General features: G+C 41.2%; 1 protein-coding gene across 2 annotated transcripts in view; it reads right to left on the bottom strand.

Annotated features, from left to right (window-relative positions):
* LOC119731231 (sushi, von Willebrand factor type A, EGF and pentraxin domain-containing protein 1-like) overlaps positions 1–24,083 on the bottom strand; it is a 131,834-nt gene that overhangs the window by 89,835 nt on the left and 17,916 nt on the right. For both annotated transcript variants that reach the window (XM_038204319.1, XM_038204320.1), the window contains exons 2-3: positions 14,622–14,669; positions 10,892–11,024 (exon numbers count right to left, since the gene is read on the bottom strand). In XM_038204319.1, the coding sequence (XP_038060247.1) occupies positions 10,892–11,024; positions 14,622–14,669 (181 nt within the window). The remainder of the gene's footprint in view (positions 1–10,891; positions 11,025–14,621; positions 14,670–24,083) is intronic.

Here is a 24,083-nt window from a genome sequence, read left to right as displayed (position 1 = left end):
CATACTTGATTGAAAGATAGTAAGAGGACTAAACTCCCTGTGAAATTATTTTCTCTGGCAAGCTGTCACTTTGAAGTGATAAACGAAAAAAGGCCTTTCCAACGGTGCTTCTTAAGACGCACCGTAGAAAATTTAAATTAGCAGTTCGTTTTGTTATTCGGCGAAGCGCGCGCCCTCATTGGCACGACGCACACGCACGCCCAGTTGCTATGCGTCAGATCTTTTCGCGACATCGCGTAGCAATAGACCGCTTGCAGACGCGTTCGATAATTGACGCGCGAATGTGAGCGACGCCATGTTGTGGGACAAAATGTGCATGGATAGATATGCGCTTGACCCACAACATGGCGTCGCGCGCCTTCGCGCGTCGATTATCGAACGCGTCTGCAAGCGGTCTTTTGGCTCAGTGAGAACGTTGTTAGGTTGTAGCGTGAATATTCGACTTCATAACACCTCACCCACAGATTCTGTGTCTTGATTGGCCGAGAGCGAGTCACATGTTACTTTCAATTTTGCTATCTTTCTGTGCACGGCCAAAAGTACTATACCCGTAAGACTATACCATTAGCAACAAAAATACCATTTCCACGGCGCGGTATTAATGTGCAAATGGATGCTCGTGTGCGCGTAGCGCGTATTGTTCCAAAGAGAGCGCGCCGCAGACTTGGGTTCAAACCATAGAGCTATATTAAATTACTAGAGCGCTAACTCGTCATTCTGCGCGCGGAGACGCTTTGAAGCCATCCTGGGCGCAGACATTTTGAATTCATTTGCGTGTTTGAAGAACATAATGAAATACGATGCGGATTGAATTTTGAAAGTGTTCTCTATACATGCAACGCGCAAGTAGAACATACGCCGCAAACACCATTGGCGGTTCAAAAAAACGTGACAGCAAAAAGCATCTGCAGCGAATACGCGCACGCGTTGCGCTGTTTGCATAGAGAAAAATGACACGCGCATTTGCTGATCGTGCGTTTCGGTTTTGGGCGTATTGGCTTCGATAACGCACTGGTATGGAATACAAGCGCAGATATGCAAATAGCCGTACAAAAGCCGTACAAAATTTCTAGGTCTCCATAGGTTTGTGCACAAACATGGATGCGCCCAGCAGTAATTAAAGCCCCTGTCACACCTTTGCGTATCCTTATTCCTTATGAGTTCCTTATCAAAAATTTTCAATACGCAGCGCGGCCGCCATTTAGTATGTGGCGGCCGCCACTTATTAACTCGCGACCGCCACTTATGGACAAGGACAATGGACAATGGACACATTTGACAATGGACAAACTCCTGGAACGAAATTCCATCTAGCCTGAGAAATTCACAAGTTCTTTCTTTTTTTTAAATCGGGCTTACTTGACCACTGCTCACTAGCCAGTGATGTGTAATTTGGGTAAAGTTCACCCGTATATTTTGTATTATGCTAGTGCAATAATTTTTGGCCGTTTTTAATTGTATAGTTTTTCCTTTTTCTTTTTGTGATTTTATTTCTTTGAACAGTATTTCTTTGTTTTCTTCGGTTGTTTGCTTGTTGTTGTGCTTGTCCCCTGTTTTTCGGTTTTGATGTGTGAACAAGGGTCCCCATTTAGTGGGCCTGTGTGCCTGTTCGGGGTTACCCTTTTGCATCACATTTCTAATGTATTTGTGCAATGAAGGTAATAAAATAAAATTAAAAAAAATTAAAAAAAGTATATAGGCCTATTTTTTTTTAATTGACCGTGGATTATATGGCTTACTGAGTATTTACACGAAATAAGAACGTTTATCGCGACGCTTGAACGGCTAAAAGCGCTCTATTTTGCCACGGACCGTTTTTCAAAGTGGCGTTGGCTTCAGGGTTTTTTTTTAGGGGTGATCATCTTCGGAAAGAAATTTCTCCCAAAAGTAATTGCATTACCCCCAATAAATTGAACAGACAATGAAAGATGATGAGATAACCTTTAATTTGATGCTTTATCTCGGACCTCGTTTCCAACAGTAAGAACAGGTAGTAGTGGGTGCGTACTGCTAGACACCCTGGGCACGAAGTTGGCCTATCAAGTGCCAAAATACATGCAATTAGGGATCAGTGGTAGCAGTGCATGGCCCCCTTTATGCCCCATGGGCTCCGTGTGCCAACATACTGTCAGCGACATGCACCACGAAGTACCGCCATCGCGAACATACACTTTTAGGGGCGTGGCAGCCATTTTGAAAAAAAGGGGGCGGGATTCTTATTATGCCTACCCTGGGGAAAATGTGCCCACATAATAAAACGAATGAAGCTAATTCCTACATACATTAATATTCACGAGAAAAAAATCAGACGTGAAGCTATCGCAAACAGTTAGTCTTGGAAAGACTGTTGTTACTTCTACAAATGCATTGTGTGTTTCCTATGCCTTTTTTTCTGACAGACCCAACGGCATATGCAGTGTCGCAACCTGTATAAGTATAAAACAAGAAAGACTTATATTGAAAACTATTAAAATTGCCATAAAATGTGATTGTAAATTGTTTCAGCGTCCAAGCGTCATATGACCCCCCCCCCCCCCCCCGTAAAATTGGATTTCCTTGGCCCTTAAAATAATGTCCAAATTAATGTTAAAGTTTGGGGCTACCATTGTGTGTTGTGTATTTGTAATTATGAAATCACTCTGGAATTTAATAGACTAGCGGGATGCCGCGCTTCGCGCGGCACCCGCTAGATGGGTGGAGTTGACTGTTTCGTAATAATTACTGTATACAGTGAAATCACGATAATTTAAACTCCAATAACTCCAAACAACTGTTAAGTCAAATAAGAATCAGACCCTCTGCTGCACGCGAGCCTATTTGGACTCGCCATCAGTCTCACCTAAGTTGTATTTGCGTTTAGCAACGTACGCGCACATAACGTTTCCTGCGAAGATTGTGCGAGGGTACGGTCCAGGACATATTGCAATATAGGGGAAGGGGCTAGCTAGGGTGAAGGGTGCTAGTCGGAACGCCCAATTTCCGTACAACCCGTCAACCATGTCACAAATATTTCCGGGGATGGGGAGAAATATTTCCAGGAACGGGGAGAAATGGTTTTTGTTATAGAGGGGAGATGGTGATATTGAAATCGCTGATATTGTGGAGGTTTATGTTTATGCTGGGATTCATACCGTTTAAATGTTGTTTTAAATTGCGCACCGATTAGGAAGGTCTTGCTGTCAACAGTTGAATGAAATGAAGTATTTATTGCTGACCGATTGTCTCATGCGATGTCTCATTACATGTATATAAAGCTCATAACTAATGTTGTTCTGGAATATTGTCCAGTGAAATTGAACATTGATTTTTCAAGGTGCCAAACCATAAAGGACGTATACACCAACTGTACAATTAGGTAATTTAGATGAAACGCGGTTTGATCTTGGCCTATACAACGTCGTATCCATCGTTCTCACTACAGAGGAGAGGAGGGGGAAGCCAGTGGGGGTGGGGGTTGGATATTGTGTGGCCTATTTACATGGGCGTCGCCAGGATTTGTTTTCTAGAGGGGGCAAAACATATTTTTGCCAAAAAAAGCCTGTTTTTCTCAACACATTCTCCATTTATCAGTTTTAGAGGGGGCAGGGACATTTTGCCCCCCCCCCCACCTCATTAAATTTAAAATTAAACTCATTTTTTTCCCTTCTTTTTTCTTTTTTTTTGCTTTTCCGGGGGGGGGGGGGCAAGTGCCCCCCTTGCCCCCCCCCCCTTGCGACGCCCATGCCTACTTATGTTACACCTGTGAATGGTCACTTATATTTCCAGGGAAGTGGGCAACAATTTATATTCGTTATGGTGAAGGGGGTGTTTCTTATGTATTAAGTAGTAGTTAATGTCATTATAGCAGTTGGTGTTTTTATTATGGTGATGGGGTTGTAGAGCAAAGTATTGTAACACGTTTATTTGCAGAAGAGAGTAAAACTATAAGAAAGGACATATCGGAGCACTTCATAATTATGTCAAGCACCACATGTTAAATGTATTTATTACAAAACTTTGAAAATGAAATCAGGTACAATGCACACACGAATTTTTTAGTAATAATGTATTTGCATTCATTACAGGGTAGTACTTCGACAAAACTCAGGGGATATAATTGTAGTAAATTTTCGGAGCGATTTTCGCAAGGGACGTCGGTCCAGGCTTGTTTAGCATAGGCAAAAACATTCCATGAAAGACTTTCAAGCAAGACGGGTAATCATTCCATAATTATTCTTGGGTACAACTAAGCCAAGGATATAACTTTAAAAAAGGATGGACATAAAACAGCAGAAAAGATTGATTATTTTTGCACTATTTCATTTTCATGACTAAGTTCTAAATAATAAAATTATGGCTAGAAGAAAAATGTGTTTTGAATGGGTAAAGAGAAAAAGCAGGAATCTTAATCTTGCAGTTGAACTGGAAAGAATAGGTGTGTCACGTCTTCGTCTTGAGTTGAGATTCTTGCTTTGGGAACTGGTTGAAGCATGCACTGGAGCATGCTTGGAGCATGGTTGGAGCTGGTCATGTGATGTGGGTGTCATCGGGAGTCCTGTGTAAAGGAGTAACAAAGAAAACTTGTAAAAAAAATACATCGGCTAACAATAGCTACAAATACATTGTTCCTGCGCAGTTTGTTCCTTACGATTCTGCGCGCCGTGCGTGCTCACAGCACATCGCGCGGTAATCGCCATTTTTATTTTCGGGTTGCGTGTTTTCGCTGTGCTGTCATCATAATTCCCCCCCCCCCCCAAATTTCCCTTAAAAAAATCAAAACCCTGCCCTCTATCTATGATGAGTATGACATACCTGTTTATTGAGAATGTCTCCAACTATTTTGGTCGGGCTTTTTTAAAGTGGATTTTGTTCCCTTATAGGAACCGGGCCCTACTACTACATACTAAATACTACACGATCGCCATGTCCGAGGCCCACGCGATTGGGTCACACTTTTCACAAACAACAATTGTCATTGCCAGCAGTGGTGTTCGAACGAATACTTTTATAATCCTTTTCCAGAGGTGTTCGAAAGAATTACTACTAACTATTATCTATAATGTGTCATAGCACAAATCGGACTTACCATTGAAAGAGAAAATTGTAGCATAATCAATGCATCAAACGACCATCAAACGAAGCTAGTAGTGCTGAGGAAATGTGGGGCAAGCGTGCCTTTAGCTTTGCATGTTGCATGGAATACCGTTGCATGCGCTGCAGCGCATGCTCCTCTATACGAACGTATACGTATACGTGGCACGACAGGTGTTGAATATCCGACTCCATGAAATGTGGACTCATTGGTAGTACTGCGCACGCGTGAGTACGATACTGTGCTTTTTTTAGGATCATTTCGGGAGAGTGACCTGTCACGTGCGAGGGATCAACCAATAATAGGGAAATAGGGGTCCGATTTTCATAGGAGTCGAATTTTTATGTGACACCGGCCCATACGCAAGATGGCCAGCGCGGCCCAATGGGGAAGGGAATTATGGGAAATAGGGTGGAAATAGCCGGGCCCCGTTCCGCATCCCCCGCGGCCAACGGGCGCGGGCGGGACGGGAGACCGGTCGGGAAAATGGCAGCGCCCTCCAACTATTTTCGTGATTGTAGTATAGACTAGCGGGATGCCGCGCTTCGCGCGGCACCCGCTAGATGGGTGGAGTTGACTGTTTCGTAATAATTACTGTATACAGTGAAATCTCGATAATTTAAACTCCAATAACTCCAAACAATTGTTAAGTCAAATAAAGAATCAGACGCTCTGCTGCACGCGAGCCTATTTGGACTCGCCATCAGTCTCACTTAAGTTGTATTTGCGTTTAGCAACGTGCGCGCACATAACATTTCCTGCGGAGATTGTGCGAGGGTCCAGGACATATTGTCAATATAGGGGAAGGGGCTAGCTAGGGTGAAGGGTGCTAGTCGGAACGCCCAATTTCCGTACAACCCGTCAACCATGTCACAAATATTTCCGGGGATGGGGAGAAATATTTCCAGGGACGGGGAGAAATGTTTTTTGTTATAGAGGGGAGATGGTGATATTGAAATCGCTGATATTGTGGAGGTTTATGTTTGTGCTGGGATTCATACCGTTTAAATGTTGTTTTAAATTGCGCACCGATTAGGAAGGTCTTGCTGTCAACAGTTGAATGAAATTAAGTATTTATTGCCGACCGATTGTCTCATGCAATGTCTCATTACATGTATATAAAGCTCATAACTACTGTTGTGCTGGAATATTGTCCAGTCAAATTGAACATTGATTTTTCAAGGTGCCAAACCATAAAGGACTTGGTAATTTAGATGAAACGCGGTTTGATCTTGGCCTTTACAACGTCGTATTCATCGTTCTCACTACAGAGGAGAGGAGGGGGAAGCCAGTGGGGGTGGGGGTTGGATATTGTGTGGCCTATTTACATGGGCGTCGCCAGGATTTGTTTTCTAAAGGGGGCAAAACATATTTTTGCCAAAAATATGCCTGTTTTTCTCAACACATTCTCCATTTATCAGTTTTAGAGGGGGGCACGGACATTTAGCCCCCCCAACTCATTAAAAATGTAAAATTTAACTCATTTTTTCCCCTTTTTTTTTTTTTTTTTTTTGCTTTTCCAGGGGGGGGGGGCAAGTGCCCCCCTTGCCCCCCCCCCCCTTGTGACGCCCATGCCTACTTATGTTACACCTGTGAATGGTCACTTATATTTCCGGGGAAGTGGGCAACAATTTATATTCGTTATGGTGAAGGGGGTGTTTCTTATGTATTAAGTAGTAGTTAATGTCATTATAACAGTTGGTGTTTTTATTATGGTGATGGGGTTGTAGAGCAAAGTATTGTAACACGTTTATTTGCAGAAGAGAGTAAAACTATAAGAAAGGACATATTGGAGCACTTCATAATTATGTCAAGCACCACATGTTAAATGTATTTATTACAAAATTGTGAAAATGAAATCAGGTACAATGCACACACGAATTTTTTAGTAATAATGTATTTGCATTCATTACAGGGTAGTACTTCGACAAAACTCAGGGGATATAATTGTAGTAAATTTTCGGAGCGATTTTCGCAAGGGACGTCGGTCCAGGCTTGTTTAGCATAGGCAAAAACATTCCATGAAAGACTTTCAAGCAAGACGGGTAATCATTCCATAATTATTCTTGGGTACAACTAAGCCAAGGATATAACTTTAAAAAAGGATGGACATAAAACAGCAGAAAAGAGTGATTATTTTTGCACTATTTCATTTTCATGACTTCTAAATAATAAAATTATGGCTAGAAGAAAAATGTGTTTTGAATGGGTAAAGAGAAAAAGCAGGAATCTTGCAGATGAACTGGAAAGAATAGGTGTGTCACGTCTTCGTCTTGAGTCGAGATTCTTGCTTTGGGAACTGGTTGAAGCATGCACTGGAGCATGCTTGGAGCATGGTTGGAGCTGGTCATGTGATGTGGGTGTCATCGGGAGTCCTGTGTAAAGGAGTAACAAAGAAAACTTGTAAAAAAAAATACATCGGCTAACAATAGCTACAAATCAATTGTTCCTGCGCGGCTTGTGCCTTACGATTCTGCGCGCCGTGCGTGCTCACAGCACATCGCGCAGTAATCGCCATCTTTATTTTCGGGTTGCGTGTTTTCGCTGTGCTGTCATCGTAATTTCCCCCCCCCCCCCCAAAAAAAAAATATTCTCTAAAAAAATAAAAACCCGGCCCTCTATCTATGACATACCTGTTTATTGAGAATGTCTCCAACTATTTTGGTCGGGCTTTTTTAAAGTGGATTTTGTTCCCTATAGGAACCGGGCCCTACTAAATACTACACGATCGCCATGTCCGAGGCCCACGCGATTGGGTCACACTTTTCACAGACAACAATTGTCATTGCCAGCAGTGGTGTTCGAAAGAATACTTATAATCCTTTGCCAGAGGTGTTCGAAAGAATTACTACTAACTATAATCTACTATTGGAGTGTCATAGCACAAATCGGACTTACCATTGAAAGAGAAAATTGTAGCATAATCAATGCATCAAACGACCATCAAACGAAGCTAGTAGTGCTGAGGAAATGTGGGGCAAGCATGCCTTTAGCTTTGCATGTTGCATCATGGAGGAATAAGAACACATGGAATACCGTTGCATGCGCTGCATGCAGCGCATGCTCCTCTATACGAACGTATACGTATACGTGGCACGACAGGTGTAGCGTGAATATGCGACTCCATGAAATGTGGACTCATTGGTAGTACTGCGCACGCGTGAGTACGATACTGCGCTATTTTTAGGATCATTTCGGGAGAGTGACCTGTCACTTGCGCGCGAGGGATCAACCAATAATAGGGAAATAGGGGTCCGATTTTCATAGGAGTCGAATTTTCATGTGACACCGGCCCATACGCAAGATGGCCGGCGCGGTCCAATGGGGAAGGGAATTATGGGAAATAGGAGATAGAAATAGGGTGGAAATAGCCGGGCCCCGTTCCGCATCCCCCGCGGCCAACGGGCGCGATGGGGACGGGAGACCGGTCGGGAAAATGGCAGCGCCCCCGAATCATTTTCGCGATTGTAGTATAGATGTGCATGATAATATAGGTACCGGTACATGTACACACGTTGAACCCTATATAACTTGTTAGCCTATCGGTACTTACCCATGCCCTTTGGTGCAAGTCATAGTGTTACCAAATAATGTTATATAGGTTAAGGGCCAATCAACATGTGTGGGCAGTTAGTATGCCCCTCACGCCTCTAAAACAATGAGTTTGTGGTGGCACCACATCTGTTGTTTTTTTTTCTTTCACGAAGTTTGTGTAAAGTTTACTCATTTATGAAAGGTAGGCACATATTTTTACAGGGGCATCATGACTACCCCAGGAAGTTGGCGTCGCGTCATTCTCGATTCCACCATGCACTGACGTATGACCGGAGAAAAGGCAAACTTTTGCCGATGAAAAGTAACCCACCACCATCCCATTAGCCTTTCGTTTTTCCCCTTATCTCCTCTCTTTTTGGGTTCAGAAGCTCCACTTTCTTGTATTTGTTCTATCTGTCTATCACCGCAATTATCTCAGCTTATTCCAGGAAATGCTATCAAACAGTTTTATATTGTTTTCTGAATTGTTAACAAGGTTATAATATGAAATATTAATATTTTGATTTTTCTGGTACTTCAAAGGAAGTTTTTAATTGTTTGTAAACTAAAAGGAAATTATATATGTATTTAGTTAAATCCCAAACGTCTTGAATCTGAGTGGGAAGTAGTAATATTGTGTTCACGTTTTATTGCAACTAAGCTTTACATTGAAAAATGTAACATTGCCATGGAAACAAATTCAAACTTTCAAAGGAACATTTTCTTGCAATGTAGGCCCATGTATTAATCTGCATAAAGCTGCAAATGTTATTAAATTTATATATAATATTTGAAATAATATACAATATATATTATATAAAATTATATAAAATATTATAAAATTGTAAATAAATAATTAAGGACTCCCAAATGGGACTCCCAAAATGGGGATTAGTTGTTTTAGATAGATGAGTATTCATTTTGAGTTCGAGTAACGCAAGTCCATAAAAAACTTTATCTGAATTTCCTGTGACCCATGTAGACCTTTAAAATCTGGCTAATATAGGTTTTCCCGGCTATATCACACGGATTCCCTATATAAATACTAATTTCGTCCCCGATCATCGCCAAGCTCACTTCTCAATTTGAATTTCAAAAAGCCACCACAAAATTTCATTTAAGGTTCAGTATAATTCAAATTGTTAGCATTCCGATTCGTCCAAAATCTTTGAATTTCGTCTCGTGAAGCAATCGGCGTTGAAATGACAAAGCAAATTCGTTATTTGTCAGTCATTTTCATGTTGTCATTACATTTCGTTTCTGGTGACTTAAAGTGAACACAAATAAAAAATGCGCCCAATCTTTAGACTTATTTGAAGAATTGTGCGCATTAAAACAATGATAATTTCAACACACCTTATTATGTATAAATATAAGTTGTTAGCTGTATAAGGTATGAATTTTTATTTCTGTGTTTCACAATTAACATTAGAGTCATGAATTGACATTTCACAATAAGACATGGACACTTAGCATTAAGGTCAAACACCTTCTTAATGAAAATTGCTCTTTGATAGACATATCTTATTTCTGTTGTTCTATTCATATACATATATCAAAGAGAAACATTGCGAAGGTGTTTGATGTCAATGCTTTATTTCCATATGCTAAACAATGAGCATATTGTGAAAGTTCCATTTCTGATTTTAATGTTAATTGTCAAAGAAAACTCAAAACTTACAGGTAACTTCTTTCATTTATAAGGAATTATTTGTTAAAAATTAAAATTTAATTAATGTGCAACAATTCTTTAAATAAGTCCAAAGATTGGGCACATTTTTAATTGTAACGTTTTAAGTCACAAGAAACGAAATGTAATGATATCAACATGAAAATGAATGACAAAAAACGAATTTGCTTTGTCAATTCAACGCCGATTGCTTCACGAGACGAATTTCAGAGATTTTGGACGAATCGGTATGCTAAAAATTTGAAATACACTGAACATTCAATGAAATCTAGTGGTGACTTTTTGAAATTCAAATTGAGATGTGAGCTGGGCGATGATTGGGGACGAAATTAAAGTAGCGATATAGGGAATTCGTGTGATACAAGTGTTAAAATAGCCGGGAAACCCTATAATAATAAATTCTAGGAAGCACTTAATTTTGGTAATATCCGGAAGAACGTACACCTTTAAATGGTTCTTAGAAGGAGGACTCCAAAATGCCAAACTGCAAACAATCTTTTTCACGGCAATCAGGCTTTATACTTTGGCATTGAGCACGTAAACGTCAATTGTCAGCCTCTTGAACCTGATGCAATGCAATCTTCATTTTGTTTTACCTGACGGTGACTGTTCCCCGGTCGTCGGTGGCCCGAGGAGTACTGTAGGTGACTACACGACGGCCGTCTGCCTCGCTAGTGGTGTAGGTGACGAATCCCGGGCATGTTGAACCAAAAGACGGCGGGGTAGTGTCTGACGTTTTGGTTAAAAACAAAAATTAGTCTAAATCAAACAAACCAGGGTGCAGACTGGGCAGAAAAGGTTAGGGTTGATAATGCAGTAAAACGTTCTGTCATTTTGACACCGTCCACCACCACACTGTCTGCTGCCAATTCCTATAGGGCGCAATTCATTCGCTATGGGTTCACGCAATAGCCTACCCACAATGCCACACAATCCACCCGCCATTCTGCCTCTTTTCTTGAGTAAAATTTCGGCCGTTATATCAAATGACTGTCTTGCAGCCACTTTCCATAGAGCCGTGTGTTATTCCAGCCATAGCCAAGTCGGACGGAGCGGCCTTAGGATCTGCAGGGCCCAATTTCACGGCACTGCTTAACAGTTAGCAGAAAAGTTGTGCTTAGCATAGCAGAAAAATTTGCTAACCTTAAGCACTCTTTTACGGCGAGGATGAGCTAACGTTCGCTCGAGCATGGAGATTTCTATTGTACGTCACTGGATTAGGCAATTTTTTTCCTCTTAAGTAAGCGTGCCTTTTGCTGTGCTTATGCTTATATGGTCTCCATGAAATAGACGGAGGCTCTATTAGCAGAAAATCGTGTGCTTAGCAGCGCCGTGAAATTGGGCCCAGCTGGAGAGAGCCCTCAGTGGGAGGGAGGGATGTTCTCCGAGTAGAATCCCTCCATGCGGAGCACGCGAGTGGAGTCTACTGCACTCATCGTACGTACCGGAGAGCCATTTAGTATTGGATGATTCTGCAAGGTTTAAAACGGCCGTTAAGACTGATTCATTACTCTTTTATTCCAGTTCAGAGATTTTTTTTCGTTGAAAAGCGTTTTAATGTAGGAAATTCTGTAAAACTTATCTGTGTTGTAAACTTTCCGTCACTTTCTCAGGCTCCGTTTCGAATCACGAACGGTCGGATTGCATTATGCGACGCTCAAAATTTTGTCCACGTGGTCCGCAATGAAACAGAATTCACATCCGGAATGGAATGTGCGCGTTTGTATGGGAAGTTTTCGGATAGCATTTCGCACACTGTCTAACTGCGGTCTTGAACAGCTGCAGCCAGATGCTTTATATCATAGGCTACTTCCTTCACAAGATTCTGTGAAGCTCATCCCAGCGTCCTGTTTTGCAGGGCGGGGGGTACGAGCGAATGCAGAGTCATGACCGTAATGACGCTCAAGTCACAGGTCACGCAAAATCCAACCAATCAGAGCGTGAATTCATCAGAGTATCCCAGCGTCCTGTTTGTAGGGGGGGGGGGGGGGGGACGGACGATAGAGCTGGCTGACTTTCACTGGGGGCTATTCCATTATCAACAATGGGTACTTCACTAGGGGGCTATTCCATTATCAACAATGGGTAAATGAACAATATCACACTTTTCTTTCTCATTTCTATTATTGTCTGTCCACATGTAAAAAGAAATGTGCGTTCAACTTGCACATGTGAGTGTGCGTTCAACCTGTGACTACCATTGAATCGTGTGCGTTGTTTGCATGAGCAGTTCTCAAAAACGCTGCAAGCAACCAATTCCAGCGGTCAAGCAATTTGCCCCTCCCGAACAGGCACATTTTCAACTGGCCCTGCACTAGTCTGTGACAATGATGGTTAAGGTAATGGGAATTTTAGGGCGCTCGTGTTACGACCCGTAATGTAATAATTGACAAGTGTAATACCGACCCGATATGTACACATACACATTGACCAGTAATGAAATATCTGAAGTAAATCGGGTCGGTATAACACGAGTGGTCAATTATTACATTACGGGCACTGGCGTATCCGTTTTTGTGCACTCGTACTCTTTTTCGGGGGGGGGGGCTGGGACCCATCTTCAAAATGGCGGCGCTCTTCAAAACTGACTATTATTATGCATACTGGAAAATATGTGCCGATATTCACGGCGCATTGTAATGATATTTACTGCGTTACTGAGATAAAATATCTTGGAAACATAGAGTTCCATCATAAAATATCTTTACAACTAATTGGATTGCAGCGATAGCCCATCAAGAAAACGGTGAATTCCATGAAAGCCTATCATGGAAACGTGGAAATCCGTGGTAGGTTATCGTGGAAACGTGGCATTCCGTGATAGGCTATCATAAATAAGTGGAATTCCGTGATATGCTATCGTGGAAACGTGGAATGCAGCGATAGGGTATCTCAGCAACATGGCATTCCGGGATGTTTTATCGTGACAAAGCGAAATGCAATGATATCGTTAGCCTATCACAAGGTTCCACGTTTCCACGACAGCCCATCGTGGAATTACATGCTTTCACGATAGCCTATCAAGGAATTTTATGTTTCTGTGATAGGCTATAACGATATTCCAAGTTTCTGTGATGAGCTATCACAGTATTCCACATTTCCATGATAGCCTGTCACGGAATTCCAAATTTCTGTGATAGGCTATCACGGTATTTCACATTACCACGATAACCTGTCACAGTATTCCACGTTTCCGTGATAGCCTTTCAGGGAATTCCATGTTTCCAAGATATTTTATCTCAGTAACGCAGTAACGCAAATGGTCATACACGCTTCCGTAGATTCTATAGCTCAGAACAGCTGATCAAATGACTCCAAACTCGAAAATGTTTAAATGATGATCTTTTGCTTTTAACTGGTTAGAGTGGTCAGAAATTGCCTCAGATCGCACGACAGAGCGTCTATAGAGCGTCTAGACTTGCATTATAGTTCTGATCAAAGTACACAATGTACGTAACAGTCCCCACGTTTAGGAAGCTAGGGCCTTCACCAGTTTGGCCTGGCTTGATTTGAACAGTGCTTTGTACTTAACTGCATCAACATGAATTCGGTGCCGGTGCCTAGGGTGGAGGGCCACGAACACTGCATGGTGCTATATAGGGCCTATACGAAACACTTAATCTGGGCCTGTTTATTGATCAACGTACATGTCAGAAGGGGGCATTTGTACACTATTACTGTATTAGGTGATATAGTGTTCATGATTGGTATGGATACAAAACTCACATTTAAGACGAAGACGGAAAAGAATAAAAAGAATGAAGACAATAATTCCAAACTAGAAAAACTCCTACACAAATGCCAGAATTAGGCAAGGATATTTTACTACTAACAATCCACCATCCTAAACGTCCGCCTTTTTGAACGTCGCTTTTATCGCGGGGAACTGTGGGTAGGCTATCGAGTGAATACACTGATCAGTGTGTGAACCACTGATCTCCATGAGATCAGTGGTGTTCACTTTTAGAGGATGAATTGCGCCCTCTATAGGGAAAATACAGTGGTACAATGTAGTTGCTATACAAGTAAGATGAGTGTAGTAGACATAAAAACACAAAAATGTAAACTGCCGAGTCGTAATCAAAACAATTTATCACAACTCAATCAAAAATCAAATCACACGCCAAATCATAAGGATGGGGATCAATATTAGCAACGGAATGCCTCCGTCACAATCAATTTGAATCAAACTGATTGCGATTGACTTGCGATTCGACTTGTGATTTAAGTCCCGAAAGAGCATGAGCTCAGCTTACTTTTAAACAAAAGTAATCGTGAAATTTATTCTATTTTCAACTTTGGCTGATAATTGCACTTATAGGTTACCTGGTGGGGGTGGGGAACGCCTTCGTCTTCGTCGTCGCCAAAAGCTCTCTGAGGTCAAAAAGAAAAGAAAGTACTAAGACGAAGATACTGATGCAATGTTGCTAAAGACTCCTCCCTGCTACTTTAATAGGAAGGGCACCTGTCGTTATCTAATAACCAAAGGCAATAGACCAGTTCACTTATCACATGTAATTCAAATTATATGCGCGGATGCGCAGAAGCAAGAATGAGGCAAATTAAAAGCGCAAGACTATAAGCCTAATGCCTTTAAGTACGAACACTCCTGTCAAACCTCTCTAAAATATCGTGTTTCTGCTGTTTTAAGTATAAATATTACTTTCAAATTAACTGGAGCAACCATTATGCAGCCAACACGGGCGAAGAGAGGGACAGCAGCCTGGACAGCAATGATTAAATGAAGGCCACGGTATGCTGTTCAATTAGGAGATGGTCGACTTATCCTCACTTCGGCCAATTGTTGTCTCAAATTGCTGTCGAGATATTTTTCACTACTTCAGATATTGTTCACTCGAGATAAATCGAGTAAATTATCAGTAAATTCCACAGGTCTAAGAAACAAAACATTATCATCATATTTTTTTTCTGTTTTGTTCCTCTCTCTTTACCCCCTTTGGCTGTAGGCCTATGGTCTTCTTTCGTATGGTTACTTCTATGGACTCTGGAGGTTTTCCTGGTTCAACTGTATAAATATAGATTGAAAGTCATTTTCCCTTACAGGTTTATTTGAGTTACATTGATTAACTAAAATGTGACCATTAACACCAAGATGAATTTGCAGAAAATATACAATAATGCAGGCGTTAGGCCTAGATACTAGATATTCAATTGACAATGTTAAGCCTAAACATCTACTTAACAAATCTACTTAACTTAAACGTGATCTATTAACCTGTTCAGAGTATAGCCTTGTTTTCCTAAAAAGGGGAATTTGTTCAAAAACTTCACTTCATGTTTTTCTTTCTTCAAAACACCCCTCTAGCTATACAATGGAGTGTCCAGCTCGCGAGTATAGTCATAACTAATTCCTTTATGGATGTTGGCGCGCGCGTCACGCGTACTGCGCGATGTCAAGCAGAATGCAGCTGTGGCGGCGCGTTGTGAATTTAGGACCATGAAATACTTTATAATTAGTCCGGTTCCCTATCCCTATTGTTCTTTGAACTTCAAAATAATAATTATAGAGACAGGCCAACCTCGTCCCCAGGGTGTCAAGCAGTACGCACCCACCACTACCTGCTCTCTCACCCTGGTATTGGATGATTTTGCACGTGCAAGCATGTGCATGTTGTGAATAACAACACCAAGTACACGATATAAATCCAATTCTAGCCAATTGCGGTATCGAATCAGGATACAGGAAGAAAATTTCCTATCCAGGGCTTACTACTGGAAACGAGGTTGGAAATAAAGTAAGCACTGGGGACGAGGTTGGGGACAGTTAGCTATCACGGCAACCTCGTCCCCAGGGTGTCGAGCCGTACGCGCCCATCACTACCTGCTCCCTCACCCTGGTATTGGATCATTTGCATGTGCATGATTATAGGGTGCAGACCAGTAAATCGGTCCGAAATTGCCTGCGCCGGCCAAATCACGATTTGCATGCCCTCAAAATCTTCGGTATTTGGGCATGCTGTGGGCCATGAACTTGAGGGTTTGTAAAAAATATGGGTGGAAGCCGTGCACAGGACTGGGAGCTTGCAGTTCTGTGTAATTTTGATGTAATTTGGACCCTAAAAGCGCTCTATTTTGCAATGGAGTGTAGGCATCGTTTTTCAAAATGGCGATGGGCTTCAGGACTATTTTCAGGGGTGATCATCTTCAGATGGAAATTTCTCCTAAAAGTCATCAGTTGACCCCCCGAAAATTGAAAAGAAAATGAAAGATGATGAAATAAGCTTTAATTTGATGTGCGTCTCGAACACCTTGGAGAGTTGTGAGTATTTTTCCCGAATTTTTGAAGTGGGAGCATTTACCATTGGGGTCTATGGAAGTTTATTTACTGGTCTGCTACCTCAAGATGAACACGTGTGTATGCAAGTGAGAAATAGTCTGGTGCCTGCATTCGCGTTACATTAGCGTTTGTTTTTGTATGCAGTGTCTGGGGTAAAAATAGCCCGACTGCGTCTGGCCGTACGGTACTATCGCAAGCTCTGTAGTACAGAGCTTGCGATAATATTGTATTGTATTGTATTGTTTTTATTTCCATTTGTCACAAATTAATATAATGCAAATGCAACAGATTATTTACTACAACAATAACTTAACTTACTAGAATAATAATACATGTACAACACTTTGATCAATTTAACATAAATGGTGACAGATGGGGGAACCAGGAAAAAAGCCTAAGCTTATACAGAGCCTGGTCCCGTTAGTGAATAACTTATGAAATAAACAACAATTATAGATATAATTTAAAACAGTGGTCAATAAATTAATTAATTAATTATTTACTTGGCATAATAGTCGAAAAACTGATGGAAATTGAAATATGCATGTATTTATTTACAATATAACATTTGATTATGATGGAGTGTGACTTGTACAAATGCGAATTATGGGTGCACGTCTTATATAATACCGGAAATTAGTAGGTTTTTTAAATATCTTTTGAATTTATGCACAGTCCGAAAGAATGGTATAGGGGTAAGCTGATTCCAAAGAAGAGGGCCTTGGTGTCTAACTGTTTTCATGAATGATGTGGTCCTAGCCTTGCCAATGTGAATTTTTTTGGCTGATCTTGTGTTATGTAAATTGACATCTAGATTCCTCACAAACATGGACCTGATATTTGTAGGTAGTAGTTGCCTTCGAATTTCAACATTAGGATTCCTAGATGGTATTTGTTCAGTTCAAATATATTCAGTGTTTTATATTGTCTAAAAAGGGGCGCAGAGTGTTCTCTGAAACCGGAGTTTGTGATGACTCTCATCAGCTTCTTCTGTACTATTAATAATGTATTCAAATAAGTACTATGGGGATTTCCCCATGCTAGAATTCCATATTGAAGATGGGGTAATGCAAGTGTATTATAAATAGAGAAGAGGACATTTCTAGGTAGTGTATGTCGAAGCTTACGTAGTACACCCAATAACTGGGAAATGGATATGTGAACCTTTTGGCACTGTAATTTCCATGAAAGGTTACAGTCAATTATGACACCTAAAAATTTGAAATGATCTACTTGGCTTATCTTAGATTTATTAATATGAATATTAATGTCAACATCAATGTACTTTTTTGAAAATAACATTAAACATGTTTTCTTTTCATTTACCGACAATTTGTTACATTCACATCACATGGAGACATTCTTAAGTTCTTTGTTTATAATTAAAACAAGCTCATTTAAATTAGAGTGACTAAGGAAAACGGTTGTGTCATCCGCAAATAAAATAAAAGATAACAATTTCGAAGAGTTACAAATATCGTTTACATATATAAGGAAGAGTAATGGACCTAAGATTGAGCCTTGTGGTACGCCACAAGTAACTGACTGAAGGGTTGATTTATTATTTTTCCATTCAACAAACTGTTTCCTGTCACAAAGATAATTTCTAAACCAGTCCAGGGTCTTCCCCCTAACACCATACCTGTTAAGTTTTGAAAGTAAAATGTCATGGTTAATAGTGTCAAAGGCCTTAGAAAGGTCTAAGAACAAGCCTATGGTGTGATTTGATTTGTCTATGGATGAGCTGATTTTGTCAACAAGGTCAACAAGGGCCATCTGAGTTGAGAAGTTAGCACGGAAACCGTACTGAGAGTCACATAGAATATTGTACTTAGTTATAAAGATTTCTAGGCGATTTGCAACTAGTCTCTCAAGTACCTTGGAGAGACATGGTAATATTGAAATAGGGCGGTAGTTGCAAATTAATTGAGGGTCACCGTTTTTGAATACAGGCATTACTTTTGCAATTTTTAATTCATTTGGTACAATTCCAGTCGATAAAGATAAATTAAAAACTTTCAACAAGGGCTCAGCAATAAAACCGCAAATTTGTTGAATGAGGTAAGTGTCTAAGTTATCGTGACCTGGACTTTTTTTTAGCGGGCAACCCGTTGATACACTTCAAAAGTTCATCGTTTGTTATTGGAGTCATAAAAAAAGAATTTGGGAAATCACCTTCAATAAAATCAGTAGGGTTTAATTGGGAATTAGGAATCTTGGATGCTAAATTAGGACCAATGTTTGTAAAGAATTCGTTAAAGTGTTCAGCAATTTGTTCTGGATCATCTAGTACAGTATTATTTATAAGAAATGAATCGGGACCCAACGACTTCTTTTTGTTTTTGTTTAATACATTGTTAATAATTTTTCAGGTATTTTGAATATTACATTTGACCTTTTCGAATGAAGCAGAGTAGTAGTTTTTCTTTGCTATCCGTTTGAGTTTTGTTAACCTGTTCCTAAAGTTATTATATTTCTTTTTATTGCTTTCGTTTGGGTTATGTAAATAACACTTATAAAGTTTGATTTTTCGCCTAATTGATTTCAGTAATCCCTTGGTTATCCAGGGGTTGTTCATTGTCTTCTTAGTTTTAAATCTCTTATAAGGAACATATATATCTATTTCCTCATTTAATTTGGTAATTAGCTGCAAATAAGAATCATTCACATTTTCAGCTGTAACAATTTCATTCCACTGAACTGCATGAAGCTTATTTTACAATGATGAGATATTGTAATCACTAGTGTCTCTTTTCCAATAATACGTTTTAGATTTGTTGACTTTTGTGAGACTCGAACCAAACAAGACAATAGGCAGGTGGTCGCTCAGTTCAGAGGTGATGATTGCTGCCTGATGATTATCTACGCTGTTAGTGAAAATGTTACCAATAAGGGTAGCTGTGTTACGCGTTATTCTTGTTGGTTTGTCTATTGTGGGGCGAAAGGAGTGGGAATATAGAGTATCTAAAAACTCACGCGTTGGGTTGTGAGAATCACAATTGAGCAAATTGATATTGAAATCTCATAAAAAAATAACAGATCTTCTTTTCTAAGGTTATTTTTTCAAGTATTTCATCCATTTCCTCTGTAAAATTAGAAACAGAAGGACCAGGCGGTCTGTAAACTAAACCTATGATAACATTTTTCTTGTGGGGAATTCTTATTTCAATGAATATGGATTCAAAACATTCAGAAGTACTAACTAAATCCGACCTTACAGTATATTGTAATGAGTCTTTTATATATAACATGATGCCTCCACCGTTTTGAATCTTCCTGTTTTTATGTTCACATACATATCCGGGAATAGATAATATCGTATGAGGGATACCTTTAAGCCACGTTACAGTTAAACCGATAATATGAAAATTGTGTTGTATTTCATTTAATGTAATCACAAGATCGTCAAAATTTTTGTGAATACTTCTAATATTTATATGAAACATTGAAAAAGCTTCATTTTCATATTCATTTGTTTTTGCTCTAAGTTGTTTTTCGGATAAATATTGAGCCCCATATGGACTAGCTAAAGACTCAGTTGGTTCTATTGAATTCAATATATCGGCGTTAAGGACATAATCATTGAGGCGGAACTCCGCATCATCTACTGAACTAGAGCTACTGCGGTTGCTGGCGTTGTCAATCATTGTTTTTGAAGCGTCCAAATTGAATACGATGACATGATGGACTGATTAAATACAAAGAGGTATTATCTAGCTTTCTGTAGGAAGAAGCGCTATACGTAACGTTATGGGGAATTTGTGGGAGAAAAAAATGGCTGACAACAGAGTCCACATAAGAAGTTGCAAGTACGGGAAAAACATGGACTGAAGTATAAAAAATACAATTGGGCAAAAGAGATGCATGATATCTATACAGTGTGAGCTCAGTATAAACTATTTCAAGACGTAAAAACAGGGTTTGGCAAGGCACATTCCAAAGATGATGGTTTGTAACAAAAACACAAATTAATTATTAAGAAAGAAAGTATACCTTATTTAAATGATAGTGGTTGGACCGATGATGGGATTTGGGTGGTGTTAGGTATGTACGTGTACAATGTAACTAGTTTACGGAGCTAAGCGATCGGGCTTGCTTCTCCCAGTCGAAAGGTCTTGAATGGGCCGCTCTTCAACTTGTAGGTGATCACTGCTGGGACCGACATCGGAATGTAAGCGAACTGGAATCGTTCATCCTGTCTGATGGATTGTAGGTGGTGTTTTCTTAGACATTTTCTGGTTTCCCTGATCTTCGGCGTGACGTCGTCGCTGATGTAAATGTTCGATCCGTTGTAGGGGTTGTTCTTCAGAGATCGGGCCGCTTGCTTGAGGATGAACTGTCTATCCGTGTATCTCAGCAGCTTGCAGTGGATCATCCGTGGGCGCTTCTGACTCGATGTCCCGGCGTACGGTGGGCTCGCTCAATTTCGATGTCTGAGCCCCCCCTCCAGCTTCATGTGACTTGACAGGAAACCTGCCAAGAAGTCCTCGCAGGATTGATCTTTTTCTGATCCCTCGGGTACACCGTGGATCACGATGTTGTTTCTCCTGCTCCGGTTCTGTAGATCGTCAAGTTGGTCCTCTAGTTTGCTGATTTCCAAGTGGTGTGCGATGGAATGGTTGTTGAGTGTTGCTGTTTGTATTCTATCTTTATTCTCAAGCATTTCGATGGCTGTTTTCAGGTCATCTATGTCCTTGGAGTTACCACTGACACGATGATCGATGTCATGAAGACTGACTTCCAGTCTAGACAGCCTGGCATCCATGGTCTCGATGGCACTCAGGATTTTGTCCAGCTTGGTGTTGACAGCGGTCAGGGCGTCTCGACAGGAGTGGTTCAGCTTTTTTCTCATACTCGTAATGTTTCTTGACCAACAGGAGTGATCTTATAATGAGCTGGGGACGATTAGATAAATATAGTAAAGTAGTTCCAGCGAGTCGCGCTTGGCGGACCACATCCCCTGGGGAACATATTCTCCGTTGGAAACCATAATCTCCGTTGTGCAAGGCGGACAGAATGACCTATAACATCTTAGACAACCCTGGCAAAGTTTCGCTCGTACCCCCCCCCCCCCCCGCCAAACAGGACGCTGGTCAGGGCTGACGTCATTTGAGCTCTCATCTATACTACAATCGCGAAAATGATTCGGGGGCGCTGCCATTTTCCCGACCGGTCTCCGACCGGTCTCCCGTCCCCATCGCGCCTGTTGGCTGCGGGGGATGCGGAACGGGGCCCGGCTATTTTCACCCCATATTTCCCAGAATTCCTTTCCCCATTAAGCCGGCCGCCATCTTGCGTACGGGCCGGTGTCACGTGAAAATTCGACTCCTATGAAAATCGGACCCCTATTTCCCTATTATTGGTTGATCCCTCGCACGTACGTGACAGGTCACTCTCCCAAAATGATCCTAAAAATAGCGCAGTATCGTACTCACGCGTGCGCAGGACTACCAATGAGTCCACATTTCATGGAGTCGGATATTCACGCTACACCTGTCGTGCCACGTATACGTATACGTTCGTATAGAGGAGCATGCGCTGCAGCGCATGCAACGGTATTCCATGCAACATGCAAAGCTGAAGGCATGCTTGCCCCACATTTTCTCAGCACTACTAGCTTCGTTTGATGGTCGTTTGATGCATTGATTATGCTACAATTTTCTCTTTCAATGGTAAGTCCGGTTTGTGCTATGACACATTATAGATTATAGTTAGTAGTAATTCTTTCGAACACCTCTGGCAAAGGATTATAAGTATTCTTTCGAACACCACTGCTGGCAATGACAATTGTTGTTTGTGAAAAGTGTGACCCAATCGCGTGGGCCTCGGACATGGCGATCGTCAGATCGTGTAGTATTTAGTAGAAGGGCCCGGTTCCTATAGGGAACAAAATCCACTTTAAAAAAGCCCGACCAAAATAGTTGGAGACATTCTCAATAAACAGGTATGTCATAGATAGAGGGCCGGGTTTTGATTTTTTTTTAGAGAAATTTGGGGGGGGGGGGAAATTACGATGACAGCACAGCGAAAACACGCAACCCGAAAATAAAGATGGCGATTTCTGCGCGATGTGCTGTGAGCACGAATGTCGGACACTTCGCCCCATTTCCACGTCGCCCCATGTCACTTCGCCCCTAACCACTTCGCCCCATCCCCACTTCGCCCCATCCCCACATCGCCCCATCCCCACTTCGCCCCATCCCCACTTCGCCCCATCCCCACTTCGCCCCATCCCCACTTCACCCCAGCCGTTACATGTAAAAAAAAAAATCTCATCTATTTTTTTGGCTTAAAAAAAAACTATTTCAATAGATTCACTAATTGCTAACCAACGGAAAGAATTAGCCCATCACCAAATGAACAATTCATAACCAACCTCTCAAGCTAGGCTCTCCCCTACCGAGAAAAAAGCTTGAAGTAAAAGATCCAACTTTGTTCCCAACCCGGCTATACCAACCCGTCTCCCACTTATCTGAGAACGACAATACCTTTGACATCCTAATTTCACTCTTGGAGGAACCAATCTCATCAATGAAGTTGTAAGTCTCACATATCAGACAAATTTTGACGGAACATTTTCCTCAAGGCAGTGAGTTCCTTTGAACTCACTGACCCATACCTACGGGATTCTTTTGAATCCAGCGGCTGATGATTTTATTTAAGCCATCATTTCTCTCATCTGTGTCTCGAGCACCTCATCAGAGAGTTTGTATTTTTCCTGAGTTTCTAGAATTGGGAGCATTTATTATCTGGGGTCTTTGGCAGTTTATTTGGTCTGCACCCCTAGCCTTCCCTTTTTTATACTACATGGGGCGAAGTGGGGATGGGGCGAAGTGGGGATGGGGCGAAGCGGGGAATGGGCGAAGTGGGGATGGGGCGAAGCGGAGATGGGGCGATGTGGGGATGGGGCGAAGTGGGGATGGGGCGAAGTGGTTAGGGGCGAAGTGACATGGGGCGACGTGGAAATGGGGCGAAGCGTCCGACACCCGTGAGCACGCACGGCGCGCAGAATCGTAAGGCACAAACCGCGCAGGAACAATTTATTTGTAGCTATTGTTAGCCGATGTATTTTTTTACAAGTTTTCTTTGTTACTCCTTTACACAGGACTCCCGATGACACCCACATCACATGACCAGCTCCAACCATGCTCCAAGCATGCTCCAGTGCATGCTTCAACCAGTTCCCAAAGCAAGAATCTCGACTCAAGACGAAGACGTGACGTGCTTTTTCTCTTTACCCATTCAAAACACATTTTTCTTCTAGCCATAATTTTATTATTTAGAAGTCATGAAAATGAAATAGTGCAAAAATAATCACTCTTTTCTGCTGTTTTATGTCCATCCTTTTTTAAAGTTATATCCTTGGCTTAGTTGTATCCAAGAATAATTATGGAATGATTACCCGTCTCGCTTGAAAGTCTTTCATGGAATGTTTTTGCCTATGCTAAACAAGCCTGGACCGACGTCCCTTACGAAAATCGCTCCGAAAA

Source organism: Patiria miniata, unplaced genomic scaffold (assembly GCF_015706575.1).
Source record: "Patiria miniata isolate m_02_andy unplaced genomic scaffold, ASM1570657v1 HiC_scaffold_23, whole genome shotgun sequence".
Classification (NCBI taxonomy): Eukaryota; Metazoa; Echinodermata; class Asteroidea; order Valvatida; family Asterinidae; genus Patiria; species Patiria miniata.
This window is presented reverse-complemented; position numbering and strand designations above follow the sequence as displayed.